Here is a 23,594-nt window from a genome sequence, read left to right as displayed (position 1 = left end):
TCCAAGTGAAAGTGAAAAAATATATACTATGAAATAAAGCTAGCTCTCTCTCTCTCACTCTCTCTTGCTCTCTCACTTCTCCTTAATTTTGGATTAATTTGTTAAAAACTGTTCAGCTATTGTCTGTCTCTCTCTTTGAGTCAACTAACTCACCATATTGTATGCACTCCACTGCACTGCAGTGCTAGCTAGCTCTAGCTTATGCTTTCAGTACTAGATTCATTCTCTGAGTCGTTGATTGGGTGGACAACATGTCAGTTCATGCTGCAAGAGCTCTGATAGGTTGGAGGACATTCTCCGGAAGTTGTCATAATTCCTGTGTAAATCTATGGAAGGGGGTGAGAAGCATGAACCTCCTAGGTTTTGTATTGAAGTCAATGTACGCAGAGGAGGACAGAAGCTAGCTGTCTTCCGGCTACACCGTTGTGCTACCCTACAGAGTGCTGTTGAGGCTACTGTAGATCTTCATTGCAAAACAGTGTGTTTTAATACATTATTTGGTGACGTGAATATATTTAGTATAGTTTTATCTAAAAATGATGTTTTATATTTAATAATGTTTCACTATTAAAAAGGTTGGTCCTCTCTTTCTTCCTGTGAGAAGCCTCCACTGGTGTGTGTGTGTACATATTGATAGTGATATTGCCAGTGAATGTATTGTTGTTCCATAGGGAAGGGGATGAGCTACGTTCTGAAGGAGCTGTTCCAGGAGTCTCTGGGGATGAGGCAGGAGGTGCCTCATGTCTTGGTGTTGCTGACAGATGGCCGGGCCGTGGACGATGTGGAGCAACCCTCCAGGATCGCACAGGCTTATGGTCAGTTAAGATATCAGTGGTCATACTCTACATACTAGGGGTCAAAGGTTGTGGCTAGATGGTAAACAGATACGAACATAAGTGACTTTTCAAAGCAGGCTAGGAGTGCATTTTATCTAATCCTAACCCTTTTCCTAACCTTAACCGAATTATCCTAACCTGCTACGTTAATTCTCCTAACCTGCTACGAAAAGTAACTTCCGTTTGTAGCTGTATACCATCTAGTCAAAACCGTGGTCAATGTCTTGGGACATCTAAGGATTGTAGCCATTTTGTTCTTGTTGATTAGGAGCCGTTGCTACTGACACGCAAGGTCCTGAAAACATCTCTTTAACACAGATGAATCTACACAGGATTATCTCACCTGTCTTTGATACATGTAGTGATATCCAGTAACTGGTCCTTTACTTTGCATATTGCTGAATATTGCTTTGTATAACATTATATCATGTATTTTCACATTCTTCTCTGATATTGACTCCACTCTCAGGTGTGAGTGTGCTGGCCATCGGGGTGGCCAATGCAGACATGGACGAGCTGAAGAAGATAGCATATCCAGCCAGCTACCAGAACATCTTCTACGCCAGGGACTTTGATGACTTCTCTTCCATAGAGAGAGAGTTCATCAGCAACATCTGCAGCGAGGCGCTGCTCTCTGAGTTCAGACAACACGACGAGGTACAGAATACACACGTCTGAATTAAACTAATATATCATTTGAAATGAAAGGTACTTCATCTGGACTTTTTGGAACAACGTGCTTGTTTTCAACATTCTAGCTTGCTGATAACGTTTGCTCAATATGTCTCCTTAGCTGGGATCACAGTTAAGTATGAAGTGTGGAATGCTGGCAAGCAGCTAATTATGACAGAGATGTGAAACTCAGCTGTGTGTTGGAGTGGGCTGCTCTCGCCCTCCAGCTGGAATTAGAATGTTCTAGAGGTAGAAATTAGGATTTAAATAATAATGACCTATAGCCTCTGATTCAAGGTCATATAATAAGGTCAATATCAATGTGTTTGACCACTTTTATTAGTCTGCCCAGCTGGACACTCCAACTGATGACCCTGATGAGCTGACCAAACCCCAGGGCCCCTGCTCCTTACAGTGCAAGGTACGTCCTTCTCTTAGTCATCATCATCATTACTGTTATCATCAACATTACTATTATCATCATCATCATTACTGTTATCATAAACATTACTATTATCATCATCACCATCCTCATCATTGCCTATTTCACTATTTGTGTCAGCATATAGCAGCATAGAAATATATTCTACATATATGGTTTTTTCCCTCCCAGCAACCAGTTCTGCTAATGCCGTCATTCCGACCAGTTCTGGCAATGACGTTATTCCGACCAGTTTTGGCAATGCCGTCATTCCGACCAGTTTTGGCAATGCCGTCATTCCAAACAGTTCTGGCAATGCCGTCATTCCAAACAGTTCTGGCAATGCCGTCATTCCGACCAGTTCTGGCAATGCCGTCATTCCAAACAGTTCTGGCAATGCCGTCATTCCGACCAGTTCTTGTAATGACGTCATTCCGACCAGTTCTTGTAATGACGTCATTCCGACCAGTTCTTGTAATGACGTCATTCCGACCAGTTCTTGTAATGACATCATTCCGACCAGTTCTTGTAATGACATCATTCCGACCAGTTCTTGTAATGACATCATTCCGACCAGTTCTTGTAATGACGTCATTCCGACCAGTTCTTGTAATGACGTCATTCCGACCAGTTCTTGTAATGACGTCATTCCGACCAGTTCTTGTAATGACGTCATTCCGACCAGTTCTTGTAATGACATCATTCCGACCAGTTCTTGTAATGACATCATTCCGACCAGTTCTTGTAATGACGTCATTCCGACCAGTTCTTGTAATGACATCATTCCGACCAGTTCTTGTAATGACGTCATTCCGACCAGTTCTTGTAATGACGTCATTCCGACCAGTTCTTGTAATGACATCATTCCGACCAGTTCTTGTAATGACATCATTCCGACCAGTTCTTGTAATGACGTCATTCCGACCAGTTCTTGTAATGACGTCATTCCAAACAGTTCTTGTAATGACGTCATTCTGACCAGTTCTTGTAATGACGTAATTCTGACCAGCTCTGGTAATGACGTCATTCCGACCAGTTCTTGTAATGACGTAATTCTGACCAGTTCTTGTAATGACGTCATTCCGACCAGTTCTTGTAATGACGTAATTCTGACCAGCTCTGGTAATGACGTCATTCCGACCAGTTCTTGTAATGACGTCATTCCGACCAGTTCTTGTAATGACGTAATTCTGACCAGTTCTTGTAATGACGTAATTCTGACCAGCTCTGGTAATGACGTCATTCCGACCAGTTCTTGTAATGACGTCATTCCGACCAGTTCTTGTAATGACGTAATTCTGACCAGTTCTTGTAATGACGTAATTCTGACCAGTTCTGGTAATGACGTCATTCCGACCAGTTCTGGTAATGACGTCATTCCGACCAGCTCTTGTAATAACATCATTGCCCACTGGGCTCCTTCTTTAGCTGACCTTTGACCCACTGTCTTTTGGAAACATGGACTGACCTTTATTTGATTAATAGATTAATCTCTTTAATCCCTTTCTGATTTACTTTCAAAGGGGCAGAAAGGTGAAAAGGTGAGTACAGTTATATTTAGTTACTTCTAACTTGGTGATTAAATGAGATATTTGGACTTTATATTTACCTCTCTTTTTCTCTGTCTGTCACTCACAGGGAGATGGCTCTGGTAATGGTGGACTGGTATGTTCTACACCACAATTGAATGAAGTCATCTATTCATCCAGCCATTCATTCAGTCATCTATTCATTCAGTCAGTCATCAATGCATCCAGCCATTCATTGTCATTCATGCATTCAGTCATTCATCAATTTATCCAGTCATCCAGCCATTCATTCATTGTCATTTATTTATTCATTCATCTGCCATAATTCCATGACATTTGTTTGATTACAGAGACTCCAGCAAAACACTGCAATGTTTGAGTCAATTGGCCTCAAGTCCAAAGGAGAGAAAGGAGAGAGAGTAAGTGGTAACTCTCTCATCATACATTGTCTATGTAGGCTATCATCTAAACACACTGATACAGTAGAGTTCTGTGCCCTTGAGCAAGGCACTTAACCCCCACTGATACAGTAGAGTGCTGTGCCCTTGAGCAAGGCACTTAACCCCCACTGATACAGTAGAGTGCTGTGCCCTTGAGCAAGGCACTTAACCCCAACTGCTTGAAGATCACTGCCCAGCGGCTGGTCCTGTGCTGCTCCCAGCCGTGTGCGTTTGTGTGCGTTTGTGTGTGTTGGATTGTTTGTTTCTTTGAGTGGCCGTGTGTCAGAATTGATGATGAAAGTTGACAGAATCGCTGCTATACATTCTTCTGTAGCATCTGACAGTTAGGCATTCAACAATCTGTCTTTGTTTGGTCCTATAATTGTGTTTTAATAAGCCATTTTATACACAGAAGATCTCTGCTAAACACAGTCAAGCTGTTCATACACAGAAGATCTCTGCTAAACACAGTCAAGCTGTTTATACACAGAAGATCTCTGCTAAACACAGTCAAGCTGTTTATACACAGAAGATCTCTGCTAAACACAGTCAAGCTGTTTATACACAGAAGATCTCTGCTAAACACAGTCAAGCTGTTTGTACACAGAAGATCTCTGCTAAACACAGTCTGTCTGTTTATATTTCTCTCTGTGATCAGCGATAACTTTGGAACGAAATTGACTAGAAATACAAAGTTGCTCATGTCTGTAATTGAACAACCCACTGGGCACACACTGGTTGAATCAACGTTGTTTTCACATCATTTCAATGAAATGACGTTAAACCAACATGGAAAAGATGTTGAATAGACGTCTGTGACTAGTGGGAAGTGAAGGATAAAAAGATGTTTAAAATTCAACGCTAGATGACTGTATTATAGGCTACATAACGTAGGCCTAAATATTTAAATAATATTTAACTACATGTTCAGTTAATGGAGTTATATTAGTAAGCTACGCTGTCTGTAATGTATATATATTTCATGATGTATAAGAACGTGTGCAATGATGTGCCAAATGAATCTGTGATTGAGTGTAATTACTATAGGGTAAGCATTAGAATAAGCTGCCTCAATATTAGCAGCCATTAGGTGATAATATAGCTCTAGGAGCTGACCCATTGTCAGTATTGTGGAATAATTCTAATGTTAAGGTAAGATTTTAATGGAGAAAGCTGATCCGAGAGCAGTGCTGCCTTTCTTTCCACCCTATCAGTATTGACACATGCTCCAACGACGCACTTAGCGAGTGTTTTTTCTGCGTGGTGTTTTGGGAAATGCATGTTAAACCGTTGGCCGTTGTAGGAAAGATGCATCGTTAAAACATGGGAAGCCTAAATTCCATTGCTTTCGGGAAACCGGGCCCAGGACAACACACCTTCCACCTCCACTCAGCTTAGCGCCAGGCGTAGCAAATCAACAACAATACAATGATCCTATTGATCTCAGTGTGTCCTCAGTGTTCATTGATACTGGACTTCACATAGAAACAGAGATCAAATGTTATATTTGGGTCAGTACTCCTTTTTCAATCTTTCTTCTTGGTTGTGTAATGTGTTTTTGTGTGATGAATATTTGTATTGGTTTTCTCAGTGACATATGACGTGAAGGTGTGTAGTGGAACAATGATAGTGGCATCAAAACAGATACAGAAGACAAACAGAAAAGAAAAAGGGAAAACAAATCTGTGTTGTGTATTTTTTGACACTGTATTTTTTTCATTTAACAGGGACTTCCTGGAACAGATGGTGTCCCCGGGTTGCCAGGACGACCAGGACGAACCGGACCCCCAGGTTCAGCCGGACAACGGGTAAATCTAACAAAGAAAGAAACAGTCTTATTTTACTCTGAGTGTACAAAACGTTAGGAACACCTTCCTAATATTGAGTTGCATCCCCTTTTGCCATCGGAACAGCCTCAATTTGTCAGGGAATGGACTCGACAAGCTGTCGAAAGAGTTCCACAGGGATGCTGGCCCATGCTGACTCCAATGCTTCTCACAGTTGTCTCAAGATTGCTGGATGTCCTTTGTGTGGTGGACCATTCTTGATACACATGGGAAACTGTTGAGCATGAAAAACCCAGCAGCGTTGCAGTTCCTGACATATTCAAACCGGTGCGCCTGGCACCTACTACCACACCCTGTTCAAAGGCACTTAAATATTCTGTCTTGCCCATTCACCCTCTGAATTGCACACACACACAATCCATGTCTCAATTGTCTCAAGGCTTAAAAATGGTTCTTTAACCTGTCTCCTCCTCATCTACACTCATTCGAAGTGGATTTAACACATGACATCAATAAGGGATCATAGATTTAACCTGGATTCACTTGGTTAGTCTATGTCATGGAAAGAGCAGGTGTTCTTAATGTTTTGTACAGTCAGTGTATCGGGATGATGTAAAACTTGTCCTGTTTTAACAATGTATTGGACTGTTATGCACCGTTACTGTGTGTGTGTGTGATTTACATTTTTTAAAGTGCTTCTGTGAGCCTGTCACCACAAAGTAAAGTTATTCTAGGAATTAAGCTTAAGCCTTCCATTGTGCAAAACTGGTTGAAATGACAGTTTTGCTCACAGCTTATTAACTACATTTGAATTTATGCCACTTATGTAAATGAGATGTTTCTAATGCCAGTTTTCTCTCTGTTTCAGGGTTTAGAAGGTGTTCCAGGTGATCTGGTATGTTCAATATGCTTATGGAGGCAATGTTTATTAGTGTCTAGTAGTGTACCCATAAGCTCAAACTCTATTCCCAAGTTGGTGCACTACTTTTGACCAGGACCTATAGGGCTCTGGTCAACACTAGTGCACTGCAGTATATAGGGAATAGGGTGCTTTTTAGGATGCAGACCCTAGGTCTGTTCTTCAGAATGACTCATAAGGCCATTAATGCCTGTGTCTCTGTTTTCAACTTGTTCTCTACAACTCTTTCCACTTTTAATCCTTCATAATAAAAACATGTCGTTACTAATCATAGATGCCATGCACTTTGAGTGACAGTTTTCCATAATACTATGATTATGTTGACACCTGTGGGCACATGAAATTAAGTTTCTCAGTTTTATATCCTAGCTTAAACTGTTGAATCCGTCGTCTCCAGTTTTCTGAGATGTTTCCCTCAAGGCTCAAAGTTTGTGGGGGTTGAATTGGTTCCATAACGGTGAAACTAACGGTTATTTCTGACACCATGCAATATTAAACTAGCTAGCTTTGGTGAGCAATGACCAAGTGTGTATTCATTCAGCCATCTTTATTCAAAACTTTATTTCCCGTGGCTTCAGGTGGCTGCCTAATCATGTCATTACACTCATCCTTTTATGATTTCCTGTCAGATGATCTAGTGTGTCATTGTGAACGCTGTCATGTATCGATTTTAATGTTCTTTTCTGTAATCACAGGGTCCTCCTGGTATCACTGGTCCAAAAGGCCAGAGAGGAGAGAGGGTAAGTCCAACCGAACAACATGAGTCTGGAAGCAAGTAGATGTTATAAGAAATGTTAGGATTATCTGTGCAATATAAAATGTAATGCTAACCAATAGGGTCATGTGATTAAAGCGTTAAGTTTGAACTCTACCTATAGACCTTCATGCCAAACCCTTTGTCGCCTGTTTTTATCTTCAAGTTTTAGATAATCATACTACGAGTTCACCACAAGGTGATATTATGTGACCTTTGACCTCTCTCTGCCAGGGGGAGCCTGGGTATGTTATAGGGGGCATAGGAGACGGCCATTATGCTCCTGGACGAAAGGGAGAGCCTGGATCATCAGTGAGTTTTCACAACACAGATCCTAAAACAACTTTGTTTTATAAAGGCCTTATAAAGGGATATACATGTTTCATAAAGGGTTTGGAAATTGTATTACCTGAAATAACTTGTTTTGTTCCTTCAACATCATAAATAATTGATACTACATGCTTCCTCTGATTAAGGAATACAAATGATATGGTTGTTGTTTAATGTCCTATCCTGCTCTGATAAAAGGGACCCCAAGGGGCTCCGGGTGTACCAGGGGTCTCTGGACCCCCAGGCCTGCCTGGACAGTCAGGTTCACCTGGGTCCTCAGGGATATCTGTTAAGGTAAGACAGACAGATAGTGCAGGTAGATCTTACATACTATTATTATTATTATATCACATAATAATAATCGTTCAACAAGACTGTGACCCCATTTTGAGTTTTCTGTATGTTATGTGTGTTGATGTGTCATTCAAAAAGACATACTACAAGTATCATGTTGTCAGCACACAATGGAAATAATATTGGGGATAAAATACATCCCTGAGGGACTCCGTTGTAACCAGTTCATATGATAAAATGTCTTTCACATTGACCTTCTGTGGCCGGTCACTTAACAATCTTAAATGATATGGGTTTCACAACATTGATTGATTTGATGTGTTTATGTTCTATTCTTCCCTTGCAGGGGGAACATGGGGAAGCAGGTGCTAAAGTGAGTGGGTGGTTCCTTTCTCCTTTATTTTCTTCAACAGTATAATTACTGCTTTGGGTCAAGGGAAGCTGGAGCTTGCTAAGTCAATGGAATTCACCTAAATTGGAATGAAAAACTGGCACGGTGTTGATATGAATAGAACAATGCTGCCAGGATTATGAATTCGTTTTAGCGATTGCATTTTCAACACACATTTTGGGCTTTGCTGACAATTCTAGAAATGGGTGTTGATTTTTCAAAACTAGTATTTGGTCATGTATTGCCTTTGCCAGGGCTACTTTGAAAAAGAGCTTCCTGTCACGACAGGACTCACCTGGATAAATACAAAAGAAATGAATACAAGTCATTCATGATACATCTATGTTTAATATTGCCCAATAACTTGATAAACGCAAATTTAACCTCTGTTCCTTGCTGGTATGTTATTAATTAAATAACATTAGTGTTTTGTGATGTTTTGAAAGGGTTTGCGTGGGAAAGCAGGGGCCAAAGGAGACAAAGGAGATCATGGTAAAGATGTAAGTGTTTAGTTTCTGTTATGCAGCAAGCAGCCTAGCAATTAGAGTGTTGGGCCAGTAACTGAAAGGTCGCTAGTTTGAATTCCAAAGCCGACAAGGTGAAAAACCTGCCAATGTGATCTTGAGCAAGGCACTTAACCCTAATTGCTTCAGGGTTGCCATTGATAATTTCAGACACTGGCCGTGAAACAACTCTCTGATGGTGTCTCAGGGAGAGATGTGATAAGCAAGAGAAAAACACTTTCTGAATAGGACAAATATAAGCACCCACCAAATTATGATGATTTATTATGCTCAGTTTGTGTTAATTAAACTATAATACCACATTGCTATTTCTAAGTATTGGCTTTTAGTTCATGTGTTGTTCAATCTTTCTTCCTTTCCTTGTTGTCTGTCTCAAACCAGGGCCAAGCAGGGTTACCTGGTCCCATTGGAATTGATGGTGTTCCAGGCTTCCCAGGTCAAAAGGGATATAAGGTAAGAGTGTCCCTCGCCAAGAAGTTACAGTATACCTGAAGGGACATTATCTTGTGGTTTCCTCTGTATATTTGAATGAAGCCACAGCGAATATCATATTTGAATACTATTGGTTTATGTGGGTATTATACTGCATGTTGATCTGATTACGGTTATGATAGGATTCTGATTGGTGATTTGTCCTGTTCTTCCCAGGGAGAGGAGGGGATCGGGGTTCCCGGTGTCCAGGGGCCTCGTGGAGAGCCAGGGGAGAAGGTACAAACAGTTCATACATGCACTCATCAACATGAAGTGTGTGTATCGCTTCACCTCAATTGTGTAGTTTGTTAGTCACGTATTAGCTAATCATTGGTTTAACTTTGTCTTGCAGGGAAATATAGGCCTATCAGGACCTGAGGGACTAAAGGTTCTTCATTTATGTTAACACTTTGATTTGAAGCTCAAACAACATAGGAACTCTGCCAACCCGTTGGACTGCAGTATGGACCTAGTTATTCACACCATTGAAGTATCATCTTTGTTCTGCCTTTCTAAGGGAGAGGCTGGTGTTCAAGGGATACAAGGGATTGTCGGACCACGGGTATGCATCAACTTTATATTTGTTTATATTGGATACACATACAAAAGTGGAGACCATTATCATGTACTTTATATACAGACTTTCGTAATTAAATTATACCGGCTGGATGGTTTCTCTCCAGTGGTGTAAAGTACTTAAGATAAAAATACTTTGAAGTACTACTTAAGTAGTTTTTTTGGGTATCTGTACTTCACTTTAGTATTTATATTTTTTGACAACTTTTACTTTTACTTCACTACATTCCTAAAGAAAATGATGTACTTTTTACTCCATACATTTCCCTGACACCCAAAAGTACTCGGTACTTTTTGAATGCTTTGGAGGACAGAAAATGATCCAATTTGCACACTCAAGAGAACCTCCCTTGTCACCCCTACTGCCTCTGATCTGGCGGACTCACTAAACACAAATGCTTTGTTTTTAAATGATGTCTGAGTGTTGGAATGTGACCTTGGCTATCCGTAAATTAAAAAACAAGAAAATTGTGCCGTCTGGTTTGCTTAATATAAGGAATGTTCCATTATTTGTATTTTTACTTTTGATACTTTTGAAGTATATTTTAACAATTACATTTACTTTTAATGCTTAAGTATATTTAAAACCAAATACTTTTACTCAAGTAGTATTTTACTGGGTGACTTCACTTTTACTTGAGTCATTCTATTAAAGTATCTTGACTTTTAATCAAGTATGAGGTTTGAGTACTTTTTCCACTACTGTTTCTCTCCTCCTTTAGGGGAAGAAGGGAGTGAAAGGCATCCAAGGGGATAAGGTCAGTTAAATCCACACTGATTTGCTCTACCGCTCATTACGCCGCCTCATATTGAAATATTCTCTGAATAATTAATAAGAGTGGTGTTTCATCAGCTGATTAAATGAGAAAATCTATTTATTTCAGCTCCAGGTCAATCGCTGGGCTGTGTATGGCTTAGAATGTGATCAGATCCATTAGGCTGTGTGTGTGTGTGTGTGTGTGTGTGTGTGTGTGTGTGCGCGTGCGCGCCCGTGCATCTGTTTGCGTACGCCAGTCCGAGCACAAGCCAATGAAGTGCAAGTCCCCACCTCATAACAGTTATCACATCTCCTGCTACGATAGATAGTATGTTTTTACTCTACAGGCAGGTGTGTGAGTAGCTCATCAGATTATGATCATGGTGATAATGTGGTGGTAATGTTATGGTTATGTCTCCTACAGGGCGATCGAGGAGAGGTGGGGCCTATGGGAACACAGGGAGTGACAGTGAGTATAACCAGCCATTACAGAATCAATCATTACCACACTACCAAACCTGGGCTGTGTTCATTTGGGCATGCAGAAACAGAAAACAAAAATGAGTGTTTCTTACTGGACAAGTCCGGGTAGTCCCTCTCCGTTTCAGTTTGTCTTCCATTTGGTGCCTATTGAAGATGGCCTCGAGTCTATTGACTTACAGTCTGTAGGGCTTTTATGGCTTACCCTCCCTTCACAAATCCTCTGATTACAAATTTGCTCGCTTTATCCTTCAAATCGCTTGTGTTGTAACTTTTCATTGAGAAAGTTTGCAACTAGTTAGGTGAACCCACTTCCCCTGCCCTCTCCCTCCACACATTATCTGTGTGAAGGAGTGTGTCTTCCTTAGGGAAATTAACCCAGTTGATTAGATTGAAGTGGGTAGCCATCCTCCTCCAACCTGTCCAGCCATGGGCTACATCGGCCCGCTAATAGACGACTAGTAAAGGCCCAGTGCACTACTTTTATTATTATTATTAATATGGTTTTTTTTATTCTGATTTTTCAGGGGGTGCTGCAGAACCCTCAGCACCCCTACCTCCCACGGCTATGGGTGTGTCAGGACTAATGGTCTATCTGAGAAGGTCTTGCATCACTGAGCTTTAATTCAACCTAATTGCAATGTGCATAATGAATACAGGAGGTTTATCTCAAATCATCATCATCATCATTATCTCAAATTTATCTCAAATTATATCCTTCTGAGTTCCATTATTCAGTGCCTTCTGAGTTCCATTATTCAGTGCCTTCTGAGTTCCATTATGCAGTGCCTTCTGAGTTCCATTATACAGTGCCTTCTGAGTTGCATTATACAGTGCCTTCTGAGTTCCATTATACAGTGCCTTCTGAGTTCCATTATACAGTGCCTTCTGAGTTGCATTATGCAGTGCCTTCTGAGTTCCATTATACAGTGCCTTCTGAGTTCCATTATACAGTGCCTTCTGAGTTCCATTATACAGTGCCTTCTGAGTTCCATTATACAGTGCCTTCTGAGTTCCATTATACAGTGCCTTCTGAGTTCCATTATACAGTGCCTTCTGAGTTCCATTATACAGTGCCTTCTGAGTTCCATTATACAGTGCCTTCTGAGTTGCATTATGCAGTGCCTTCTGAGTTCCATTATACAGTGCCTTCTGAGTTCCATTATACAGTGCCTTCTGAGTTCCATTATACAGTGCCTTCTGAGTTCCATTATACAGTGCCTTCTGAGTTCCATTATACAGTGCCTTCTGAGTTCCATTATACAGTGCCTTCTGAGTTCCATTATACAGTGCCTTCTGAGTTCCATTATACAGTGCCTTCTGAGTTCCATTATACAGTGCCTTCTGAGTTCCATTATGCAGTGCCTTCTGAGTTCCATTATACAGTGCCTTCTGAGTTCCATTATGCAGTGCCTTCTGAGTTCCATTATGCAGTGCCTTCGGAAAGTATTCAGACTCCTTTACTTTTTCCACATTTTGTTAGGTTACAGCCTTATCCTAAAATTGATTAAATAGTGTTTTTTCCTTCATCAATCTACACACAATACCTCATAATGACAAAGCTAATTAAATATATATATGTATATATATATATATATAACATTTACATTTACTCAGTACTTTGTTGAAGCACCTTTGGCAGCAATTACAGCATTGAGTCTTCTTGGCTATGACGCTACAAGCTTAGCACACCTGTATTTGGGGAGTTTCTCCCATTCTTCTCCACAGGTTGGATGGGGAGTGTTGCTGCACAGCTATTTTCAGGTCTCTCCAGAGATGTTTGATTGGGTTCAAGTCCGGGCTCTGGCTGGGCCAGTTAAGGACATTCAGAGACTTGTCCCAGAGCCACTCCTGCACTGTCTTGGCTGTGTGCTTAGGGTCATTGTCCTGTTGGATGGTGAACCTTTGCCACTGTCTGAGGTCCTGAGTCCTCTGGAGTAGGTTTTCATCAAGGATCTCTCTGTACTTCGCCCCGTTCATCTTAGCCTCAATCATGACTAGTCTCCCATTCCCTGCCGCTGAAAAACATCCCCACAGCATGATGCTGCCACCATCATGCTTTACCGTAGGGATGGTGTCAGGTTTCCTCCAGACGTGACGCTTGGCATTCAGGCCAAAGAGTTGAATCTTGGTTTCGTTAGACCAGAGAATCTTGTTTCTCATGGTCTGAGAGTCTTTGGGTGCCTTTTGACAAAACTGAGAAGTGGCTTTGTCTAGCCACTCTACCATAAAAGCCTGAATAGTGGAGTTCTGCAGAGATGGTTGTCCTTCTGGAAGGTTCTCCCATCTCCACAGAGTGACCATCTGGTTCTTGGTCACCTCCCTGACCAAGGCCCTTCTCCCCTGATTGCTCAGTTTGGCATGGCGGCCAGCTCTAGAATGATTCTTGGTGGTTCCAAACTTAATCCACTTAAGAATGATTGAGGCCACTGTGTTCTTGGGGACCTTCAATGCTGCAAACATTTGTTGGTACCCTTCCCCAGATCTGTGCCTAGACAATCCTGTCTCGGAGCTCTACTGACAATTTCTTTGACCTCATGGCTTAGTTTTTGCTCTGACATGCTGTGTCAACTGTGGGACCTTGAATAGAAAGGTGTGTGCCTTTCCAAATCATGTCCAATCAATTAAATGTACCACAGGTGGACTCCAATCAAGTTGTAGAAACATCTCAAGGATGATCAATTTCAAAGGGTGATCATTTCAAAGGGTCTGAATACCTATGTAAATAAGGTATTTTTTATATATTATTTTATACATTTGCAAAAAATTCTAAAAACCTTTCTTCGCTTTGTCATTATGGGGTATTGTGTGTAGATTGCTGAGGATTTTTATTTTATATAATCCATTTTAGAAGAAGGCTGTAATGTAACAAAATGTGGAAGAAGTCAGGGGGTCTGAAAACTTTTCGAAGGCACTTTTTATGTTTGGAAAAGTATGAATCATTTCAGTCAAGCATTTGCTCCAATGGCTGATATTGACTGACATTAATATTTTTTATTTCAATTGGCCAATTAACACTGTAACTCATAACAAATAAATATGAATGTTATCATTTTTCATTTTTCAGAAAGTGTTGTCAAAATGTACCTTGTTATGACTCATATGTTATGAGTAGGCCTATGTGTTCTTGGCTATCATGTTATATGATCTAGATTTATTTGAAGCCTTTTCCAGAAATTAGAATTACACCAAAAATGAAAGCAATTGTCTGATGATGGTGCTGGACCAATTGTCTGAGGATGGTGCTGGACCAATTGTCTGATGGTGCTGGACCAATTGTCTGAGGATGGTGCTGGACCAGTTGTCTGAGGATGGTGCTGGACCAATTGTCTGAGGATGGTGCTGGACCAATTGTCTGAGGATGGTGCTGGACCAGTTGTCTGAGGATGGTGCTGGACCAATTGTCTGAGGATGGTGCTGGACCAATTGTCTGAGGATGGTGCTGGACCAATTGTCTGAGGATGGTGCTGGACTAATTGTCTGAGGATGGTGCTGGACCAATTGTCTGAGGATGGTGCTGGACCAGTTGTCTGAGGATGGTGCTGGACCAATTGTCTGAGGATGGTGCTGGACCAATTGTCTGAGGATGGTGCTGGACCAATTGTCTGAGGATGGTGCTGGACCAGTTGTCTGAGGATGGTGCTGGACCAATTGACATGAAAAGAAAAGGGGACAGTTTCATGAAAAAGCTTTAAATAAAAGTTCAAATCCAGGTCATGTGACATGATTAACCAAAACGCAGGGCCCTAGTTATGAGATTTGATGACCTTATTTAGCAAGATATATTTATTTTCTGTATAATAAGTTCAGGTAAGTTTGTTATGTGTATTGTTCAGGATATGAATAGATATGTTGTCGTCCACTCTCTCAGGGGTTTGCGGGGGCTCTTGGCCAGAAGGGTGACGAGGTGAGTATTCATGGAGTGTGAGTGTTAGTGTGAGTGTTAGTGAGAGTGTGAGTGTTAGTGTGAGTGAGAGAGGTAAAGCCTTTGGTCTCACTCCACAGGGACAGAGAGGAGTTCCTGGTGACCCAGCCAAAGGGGTAATGTTACAATACCAAATCATTCTCCCTGACTGTATTTACCTAAATACATGCTTTATACACAGTACTATCAAATCCTGCATAATATTATGCTTACTCTCCGTTTCATCACAACAGATCCTTGGTCCCACAGGAAAGAAGGGTACCAGGGTAAGTGGCTTATTATTGTTTAAGTATTATTAACTTTAGGTAAAACCTGCAAACCCTAAGGTGCCCCTAACCACACATCTGCATTACAACAAACTCTAAGGTGCCCCTAACCACACATCTGCATTACAACAAACCCTAAGGTGCCCCTAACCACACATCTGCATTACAACAAACCCTAAGGTGCCCCTAACCACACATCTGCATTACAACAAACTCTAAGGTGCCCCTAACCAGACATCTGCATTACAACAAACTCTAAGCCATCGTATCCTAACAGTTAAAGTGCTGTTAATTGGTGGTGGGATTATTCTCTCACAACAAGGACCAAATCCCCAGGCCTGCCTGTCAACAAACAACACAATTACATTTCTGCTTAGTGGCCACTGGGGACTCATGGATTACCCATGATACACCACAGAGATAGCTATTTCCTCTCTAGATGTAGTCGTCCAAGATCTATTGTTAAAAGTTAGAGTTTAAGGAGGGGCTCTTCAGATCTTTCTTTGTTAAAACAACACGTCAAAGGCCCCCTTGGTTGCTAAGCTGCTTTTCATTGTTGTTCTGTAAGTGGTTGTAGTGTTTATTGATTGGCCTGTGTGTCTGTGACTGTCTGTGTTGTGTTTATTGATTGGCCTGTGTGTCTGTGTGACTGTCTGTGTTGTGTTTATTGATTGGCCTGTGTGTCTGTGTGACTGTCTGTGTTGTGTTTATTGATTGGCCTGTGTGTCTGTGTGACTGTCTGTGTTGTGTTACTCAGGGTGACATTGGTCCCATCGGTCCGACTGGACCCCAGGGAGTAAAAGGGGTCCAAGGAGTCAAAGGAGAGAAGGTAAACCACACAGAATAGTGTCATCCATCTTGTCATTACCTCAGGTTCCAGCATAACCCATTTCCTAACCTGAAATTCACCCCTACCCAGCAGACATAACAATCACATGGTAGGTTTAACAATCACATGGTCGACACAACAATTACATGGTCAACATAACAATCACATGGTCGACACAACAATTACATGGTCAACATAACAATCACATGGTCGACACAACAATTACATGGTCAACATAACAATCACATGGTCGACACAACAATTACATGGTCAACATAACAATCACATGGTCGACACAACAATGACATGGTCAACATAACAATCACATGGTCGACACAACAATTACATGGTCAACATAACAATCACATGGTCGATACAACAGTCACATATAACATATTATTGTGTTGTGACGGCCGGATAGAGAAACAACGGTGTTGTGTGTGTGGTCTGTCTGTTGGGTTTCTACAGGGTAGTCCTGGGTTCGGCATTCCTGGACAGCAGGGACCAAAGGGAGAAAACGGTGAAAGGGTGAGTGCTTCACTACCGGTGTGTGTCATTGGTCAGATGGTTGTCTGATTAAATCACCATGGGAGCGTACCTGTTCTGGACATTTCCTTTTCTTTGATACGATCTTCTGTCCTGCACCTGATAAGTTAGATATGCATATTTATCCATTTTTTCTATTGGTCAGATGAGCCATGATGACACTCTAGGACAGGCTGACATGTTTGATGCGTTTGTTGGTCTCCTCCACCTTACAGGGAAATGTTGGCTTGTCTGGGAAACCTGGACCCAAGGTAAATAACTTCTCTCAGTCCACTTCACATGCCATCAATATCATTACATTGTAGGGACATTTTAGAGATATTCAAATAAAAAGTACACGCAGCGTGTCAGTGATTCCATCTTTACAGGGGCACGATGGCTCTAAAGGGGCAGGGGGAACTGTTGGGGTCCCCGGGAATCCTGGAGCACCAGGACTAAGAGGTAAAGATGTAAGTAAATCATGACTGGCTGTTATTGCAATGATGTGTGTGTGCGTGTGTGTGTGTGTGTGTGTGTGTGTGTGTGTGTGTGTGTGTGTGTGTGTGTGTGTGTGTGAGAGAGAGATAAATGGGATCAATACATTCACATAGTTCTTCAAACAGTCAGCATGGGTTAGATGACACTATTGGTGTGACAATTATCCTTGTTTATAGGGTGTGCCTGGAATCAAAGGAGAATCAGGACTACGGGTGAGTTCATGCATCTGTATCCGCTGGACAATATTTAAGCAATAAGGCCCGAGGATGTGTGGTATATGGCCAATATACCACAGCTAAGGGCTGTTCTTATGCACGATGCAACACTGCCCTTAGACATGGCATATGCAGGTAGCCTAGTGGTTAGAGCGTTGGACTAGTAACCAAAAGGGTGCAAGATCGAATCTCCGAGCCGACAAGGTACAAATCTGTCGTTCTGCCCCTAAACAAGGCAGATAACCCCATGTTCCTTGGCTGTCATTGAAAATAAGAATTTGTTCTTAACTGACTTGCCTAGTTAAATAAAGGTAAAAAAAATAAAAATAAAAAATAATTATTGTCCATATATCACAAACCCCAGAGGTTCCTTGTTGCTATTATAAACTGGTTACCAATGTCATTAGAGCAGTAAAAATAAATGTTTTGTCATACCCGTGGTATACGGTCTAATATACCATGGCCTTCAGCCAATCAGCATTCAGGGCTTGAACCCCCCAGTTTATATTTCAGTATAGTCTCCTTGTATGTAACTTACCGTAAATGCAATGAAACCTCTGCCAATAGCTCTGAACCTCTATGGCACAGGGTAATTCACTCACCATGTTACCTCTGGTTTACTGGTTCAAGCCCCAATCCTGCTGTTCCTCCTCAATCGCTACAACAGCATTATATTTAGACACAGCACCTACAGCATATGATTGGATACAACACCCACAAACATGCGGTGAGTCACAGTTTTTCTCTCTGTTATGAATGCTTTCTCCTCAGGGAGAGCAGGGACCAGCGGGTGAGCCTGGTGAGAGAGGAACAAGGGTAATGTCTCCATGTTCTACCCAACTCTTATCATTTCTCTGCACACAAGTTTGAAATATGCTGCACTGTTGGTTGGAGTGGATATTTCTTGGCTTATCCTCACTCTATACTGTGACTGTAGGGCCCACTGGGGTTACCGGGACGACCAGGGGACCCAGCAGAGAAAGGAGATACCGGGAACATTGGTTTGCCTGTAAGCATTTTCTGACTTTACTATCAAGCGCCATTTTGTTTGTAAAACTTTATTAGTCACTGTCAAAGATACAAACCTGATTGATTTGAATTGCTCGGCGTGGTTGGATATGTTCAGCGATATGATTTCCTCTTTGTTTCAGGGAACGGAGGGAAAGAAAGGAGAGCCTGTAGGTGTACATTCACAACAACATGACAGACATGTATCACTGTATGCAGCGGTTGGCTGACTCTCCATCACACTTGGTTTAGGTCAATGTCTCACGTCACTGACTTCGCCCATTGTTCAGGAACATCAACACTCTTGTGTTTCTAATTATATTCCTAGCCTGATAAATGCACAAATGAAAAATCCCAGCTTTATTAATCATGTTATGTTCCCCTTGAGTGAGTGTTGCATCTCCCATCAGTATTGTGATGGTGATGCAGGACTGCTCAGCTCGCACAGTGTGTTTACTAGCCGCTAGTTGACCGCACATCCCTCTTGTTTTGTTTTGTTCCCATGGTCTCGCCTCTGAAGGGAAAACCAGGACCTCCGGGAGGCGCGCAAGTAAGTCCATCATCCGTTACCTCTTCAGAACAACTTTCCATGAACTCAGCCTTCCCTGGCAGATGGAACCAGTGAGAAGATGCTTGATGCTCCTAGAAGCCCAAGGGGGTAGATTATATATCCAGGGAGTCAGATGAAAACATGTGATTGAAGATTAACTTTTTTTGGTTGGTTCATTTAGTTTCATGTGACTAGTCCATCTTTAATTTAACCCTTTCAAGACCCTTTATGAAGAGGACTGGACTTGTTTCATATTTCTGTTGTGTTTGTTCCCTCCAGTTCAGTTCAGACAACAATATCCTGACTAGGGTGATCAAGGTGAGATAAGTGGAATCTACGTCATCGGCATGACATGGATCACTGTATAACAGATTTATATGTACTTAATCACAGTATAATAGATGTACTTCATCACAGTTTAATAGATGTACTTCATCACAGTTTAATAGATGTACTTTATCACAGTATAATAGATGTACTTAATCACAGTATAATAGATGTACTTAATCACAGTATAATAGATGTACTTAATCACAGTATAATAGATGTACTTTATCACAGTATAATAGATGTACTTCATCACAGTTTAATAGATGTACTTAATCACAGTATAATATATGTACTTTATCACAGTTTAATAGATGTACTTCATCACAGTATAATAGATGTACTTCATCACAGTATAATAGATGTACTTAATCACAGTATAATATATGTACTTTATCACAGTTTAATAGATGTACTTTATCACAGTATAATATATGTAATTCATCATAGTATAATATATATACTAAATCACAGTATAATATATATATATACCTAATTACAGTATAGTAAATGTACTTCCTCACCGTATAATAGTTGTACTTCATCACAGTATAATAGATGTACTTAATCACAGTATAGTAAATGTACTTCCTCACCGTTTAATGAATGTACTTAATCACAGTGTACTAGATGCACTTCATCACAGTATAATAGATGTACTTAATCACAGTATAATACATTGACATGTATTCCTATTGTTCAAGCTCTTATCCAGAAATACCCTTTTCTATTCTATACTATACTATATTATTTTCTATTCTATTTGATTATGCTATTTTCTATTCTATTCAATTGTTCTTTTCTATTCTATTTGATTGGGGCTGGTGTGTTTTCTCATCCATCAGGGTGAACCAGGACATCCCGGAGAGCCCGGTCTCAGAGGGGAGACAGGTCTGCCTGGACAAAGGGTGAGTGTGCTACTTAGAGGTCACAGGTCATGTTTGGCAGGTCATGGTAATAATAGCACTGTATTCTTCTCTCTGTAGGGTCCTGATGGAAAACCAGGATCTCCAGGAACGGTATGACCACATGAGTAACAATGAAGAGCTCTGTCGCTAAGTTGTGTCGCTAAGACTTTTCAAACGTTCTGTGAACAGGCTGATAGAAGCTATGTATGTAATACCACAACGTTGAATGACCTCTAAATAACTGTGACCTACAGGGTGAAGGTTGAGGGCTTATATTGGTATTACATTGTTGTAACTGATGTTTACATCTGACCCCTGATAACATGTTTGACAGGGAGGGTCTGGGTCAGGGAGAGATGGTCTGGATGGGTTACCAGGAAAACCTGGATCCAAGGTTTGGACACCTCATTCCCTCACTTCCTTTCACATCTGTTGTTGTTATTCTAATGTGAACACACACAAACATACACGTACATAGACTAGATGTATTGTTGTAGTTTGTCAGCATAACAGAATCATTATCACAGTAAGAGTTCACATTGACAAAATTGGGTGTTGATCGTTCAATCCATAAAAAGTTGTAGCAGATAATCAAGGTGTTGTGCTTTGAATGGTTTCCTGTCTGCAGGGTGACCCAGGAAAGACAGGCGAGCCAGGAACGGTGAGTGCAGTATTCATACCCTTTGAATAAACACATTTTGCTCTAATTCCTTTAATCAGAGGATAACTGCAGTCCTACAGAGCTACAGGGTGTGTTTAAAGCCCAGCTCTGATAAACCTGATTAAACCAATTGTGGTTTAAATTAAAGGCCGTTGTTAGCTGATGATCAGTTGATTCAGTGAGTGTTACTGCTTGGTGAGACAAAACCCTGCATTGGCTGTGGTTCTCTAGGACTACAGCAGTTTCCCTCTTGCATTACACTACATTACATTGATTGATGATGTGCATGGACTAACCAAGTACTTCAGAAGATGTTTTGGGTTACGTTGGGATTAGACAGTCAAGCTAGCTCACAATGTTTTTCTAAGTTATATTCTTCAAGAATCAAACAGTAGGTATTATTCATTTAAATGATCAAAAACCATACAGTTGGTGGTGTGACTTTCATAATTTACACGTTTAAGGCTTCTGATGAGAAAGCCTTCTGCTGTGCATAGTATGTGGACTTCTCTCAGCAGGAACTTGTCACAGGTTCACCTACTGTATAGGGGATTGGTGATTACAGCCTATTCATTGAACATTATGTACTAGCAATGTTGTACTAGGTTGATGATTGTTAGTCATCCATGAGTCATTTAACAATATCATAATGTATACAGAGGGCAAGGAACCCCACTTATAGATGGGAAACGTGTGTGTGTGTGCGTGCGTGTGTGCGTGTGTGTGTGTGTGCGTGTGTGTGTGTGCATGCGAGTGTGTGTGCATCCGTGCGTGTGTGTGTGTGTGCGTGTGCATGTGTGCGTGCCTGTGTGTGTCGGTCTGAGCAGAGGGGAGAGAAAGGAGACCAAGGCAGGATGGGGATTGCTGGAATGCCTGGTTTACCTGGGACCCCAGTGAGTATGTTTCTGTCATCATTATAACATACACATACAGTAATTCAATTTGACATGACTTAATATACAGTTGAAGTCGGAAGTTTACATACACTTAGGTCATTAAAACTCGTTTTTCAACCACTCCACAAATTCCTTGTTAACAAACTATAGTTTTGGCAAGTCGGTTAGGACATCTACTTTATGCATGACACAAGTAATTTTTCCAACAATTGTTTCCAGACAGATTATTTCACTTATAATTCACTGTATCACAATTCCAGTAGGTCAGAAGTTTACATACACTAAGTTGACTGTACCTTTAAACAGCTTGGAAAATTCCAGAAAATGATGTCATGGCTTTAGAAGCTTCTGTCAATTGGAGGTGTACCTGTGGATGTATTTCAAGGCCTACCTTCAAACTCAGTGCCTCTTTGATTGACATCATGGGAAAACCAAAATAAATCAAGTATAAACACTATGGGACCACGCAGCCGTCATACCGCTCAGGAAGGAGAAGCGTTCTGTCTCCTAGAGATGAACGTACTTTGGTGCGAAAAGTGCAAATCAACCTTGTGAAGATGCTGGAGAAAACCGGTACAAAAGTATCTATATCCACAGTAAAACAAGTCCTATATCGACATAATCTGAAAGGCCACTCAGCAAGGAAGAAGACACTGCTCCAAAACCACCATAAAAAAAGCCAGACTACGGTTTGCAACTGCACATGGGGACAAAGATTGTACTTTTTGGAGAAATGCCCTCTGGTCTGATGAAACAAAAATAGAACTGTTTGGCCATAATGACCATCGTTATGTTTGGAGGAAAAAGGGGGAGGCTTGCAAGCCGAAGAACACCATCCCAACCGTGATGCACGGGGGTGGCAGCATCATGTTGTGGAGGTGCTTTGCTGCAGGAGGGACTGGTGCACTTCACAAACTAGATGGCATCATGAGGGAGGAAAATGATGCGGATGTATTGAAGCAACATCTCAAGACATCAGTCAGGAAGTTAAAGCTTGGTCAGAAATGGGTCTTCCAAATGGACAATGACCCCCAAGCATACTTCCAAAGTTGTGGCAAAATGGCTTAAGGACCACAAAGTCAAGGTATTGGAGTGGCCATCACAAAGCGCTGACCTCAATCCTACAGAGAATGTGTGGGCAGAACTGAAAAAGCGTGTGCGGGCAAGGAGGCCTACAAACCTGACTCAGTTACACCAGCTTTGTCGGGAGGAATGGGCCAAAATTCACCCAATTTATTGTGGGAAGCTTGTGGAAGGCTACCTGAAATGTTTGACCCAAGTTAAACAATTTAAAGGCAATCCTACCAAATACTAATTGAGTGTATGTAAACTTCTGACCCACTGGGAATGTGATGAAAGAAATAAAAGCTGAAATAAATCATTCTCTACTATTATTCTGACATTTCACATTCTTAAAATGAAGTGCTGATTCTAACTGACCTAAGACAGGGAATTTGTACTAGGATTAAATGTCAGGAATTGTGAAAAACTGAGTTCAAATGTATTTGGCTAAGGTGTATGGTAACTTCCGACTTCAACTGTACATAGGTATTCCAACAATTTGGCTATGATTTGTATAGCAAAAACACTATATCATTATTTGAAGTTATATTTTTTTGCTAGTTTGTAAGTGGAATATTTACCTCCTGATATGTAGGGTAGACCTGGCATTGATGGAAAGAGAGGTCTGGCTGGAAAAGATGTGAGCATTTTTTTCTCTTTGTCAAATAATATTGTATTTTTTTTAATGTTCCTGCTCTGTTCCAGCATTTTAATGAGATCACTTAAAAAATACCCACAAATAC

At 41.1% G+C, this 23,594-nt stretch overlaps 1 protein-coding gene across 8 annotated transcripts in view; it reads left to right on the top strand.

Moving 5' to 3' along the window:
* LOC110501000 (collagen alpha-1(VII) chain-like) overlaps positions 1 to 23,594 on the top strand; it is a 111,469-nt gene that overhangs the window by 47,103 nt on the left and 40,772 nt on the right. For all 8 annotated transcript variants that reach the window (XM_036945065.1, XM_036945069.1, XM_036945067.1 and 5 more), the window contains exons 24-61: positions 672 to 815; positions 1,306 to 1,493; positions 1,852 to 1,929; positions 3,453 to 3,470; positions 3,568 to 3,594; positions 3,809 to 3,877; positions 5,626 to 5,706; positions 6,554 to 6,580; positions 7,300 to 7,344; positions 7,593 to 7,670; positions 7,887 to 7,982; positions 8,329 to 8,355; positions 8,820 to 8,873; positions 9,279 to 9,350; positions 9,546 to 9,605; positions 9,721 to 9,756; positions 9,886 to 9,930; positions 10,667 to 10,702; positions 11,126 to 11,170; positions 15,053 to 15,088; positions 15,187 to 15,222; positions 15,340 to 15,372; positions 16,130 to 16,201; positions 16,670 to 16,729; positions 16,963 to 16,998; positions 17,116 to 17,196; positions 17,401 to 17,436; positions 18,211 to 18,255; positions 18,377 to 18,448; positions 18,591 to 18,617; positions 18,968 to 18,997; positions 19,277 to 19,315; positions 20,170 to 20,232; positions 20,311 to 20,343; positions 20,567 to 20,626; positions 20,861 to 20,893; positions 21,721 to 21,786; positions 23,447 to 23,491. In XM_036945065.1, the coding sequence (XP_036800960.1) occupies positions 672 to 815; positions 1,306 to 1,493; positions 1,852 to 1,929; positions 3,453 to 3,470; positions 3,568 to 3,594; positions 3,809 to 3,877; positions 5,626 to 5,706; positions 6,554 to 6,580; positions 7,300 to 7,344; positions 7,593 to 7,670; positions 7,887 to 7,982; positions 8,329 to 8,355; positions 8,820 to 8,873; positions 9,279 to 9,350; positions 9,546 to 9,605; positions 9,721 to 9,756; positions 9,886 to 9,930; positions 10,667 to 10,702; positions 11,126 to 11,170; positions 15,053 to 15,088; positions 15,187 to 15,222; positions 15,340 to 15,372; positions 16,130 to 16,201; positions 16,670 to 16,729; positions 16,963 to 16,998; positions 17,116 to 17,196; positions 17,401 to 17,436; positions 18,211 to 18,255; positions 18,377 to 18,448; positions 18,591 to 18,617; positions 18,968 to 18,997; positions 19,277 to 19,315; positions 20,170 to 20,232; positions 20,311 to 20,343; positions 20,567 to 20,626; positions 20,861 to 20,893; positions 21,721 to 21,786; positions 23,447 to 23,491 (2,129 nt within the window). The remainder of the gene's footprint in view (positions 1 to 671; positions 816 to 1,305; positions 1,494 to 1,851; positions 1,930 to 3,452; positions 3,471 to 3,567; positions 3,595 to 3,808; positions 3,878 to 5,625; positions 5,707 to 6,553; positions 6,581 to 7,299; positions 7,345 to 7,592; positions 7,671 to 7,886; positions 7,983 to 8,328; positions 8,356 to 8,819; positions 8,874 to 9,278; positions 9,351 to 9,545; positions 9,606 to 9,720; positions 9,757 to 9,885; positions 9,931 to 10,666; positions 10,703 to 11,125; positions 11,171 to 15,052; positions 15,089 to 15,186; positions 15,223 to 15,339; positions 15,373 to 16,129; positions 16,202 to 16,669; positions 16,730 to 16,962; positions 16,999 to 17,115; positions 17,197 to 17,400; positions 17,437 to 18,210; positions 18,256 to 18,376; positions 18,449 to 18,590; positions 18,618 to 18,967; positions 18,998 to 19,276; positions 19,316 to 20,169; positions 20,233 to 20,310; positions 20,344 to 20,566; positions 20,627 to 20,860; positions 20,894 to 21,720; positions 21,787 to 23,446; positions 23,492 to 23,594) is intronic.

This window comes from Oncorhynchus mykiss, chromosome 15 (assembly GCF_013265735.2).
Source record: "Oncorhynchus mykiss isolate Arlee chromosome 15, USDA_OmykA_1.1, whole genome shotgun sequence".
Lineage (NCBI taxonomy): Eukaryota > Metazoa > Chordata > Actinopteri > Salmoniformes > Salmonidae > Oncorhynchus > Oncorhynchus mykiss.
The sequence above is the reverse complement of the archived record's forward strand: the minus strand, read 5'-3'. Positions and strand labels throughout refer to the sequence as shown.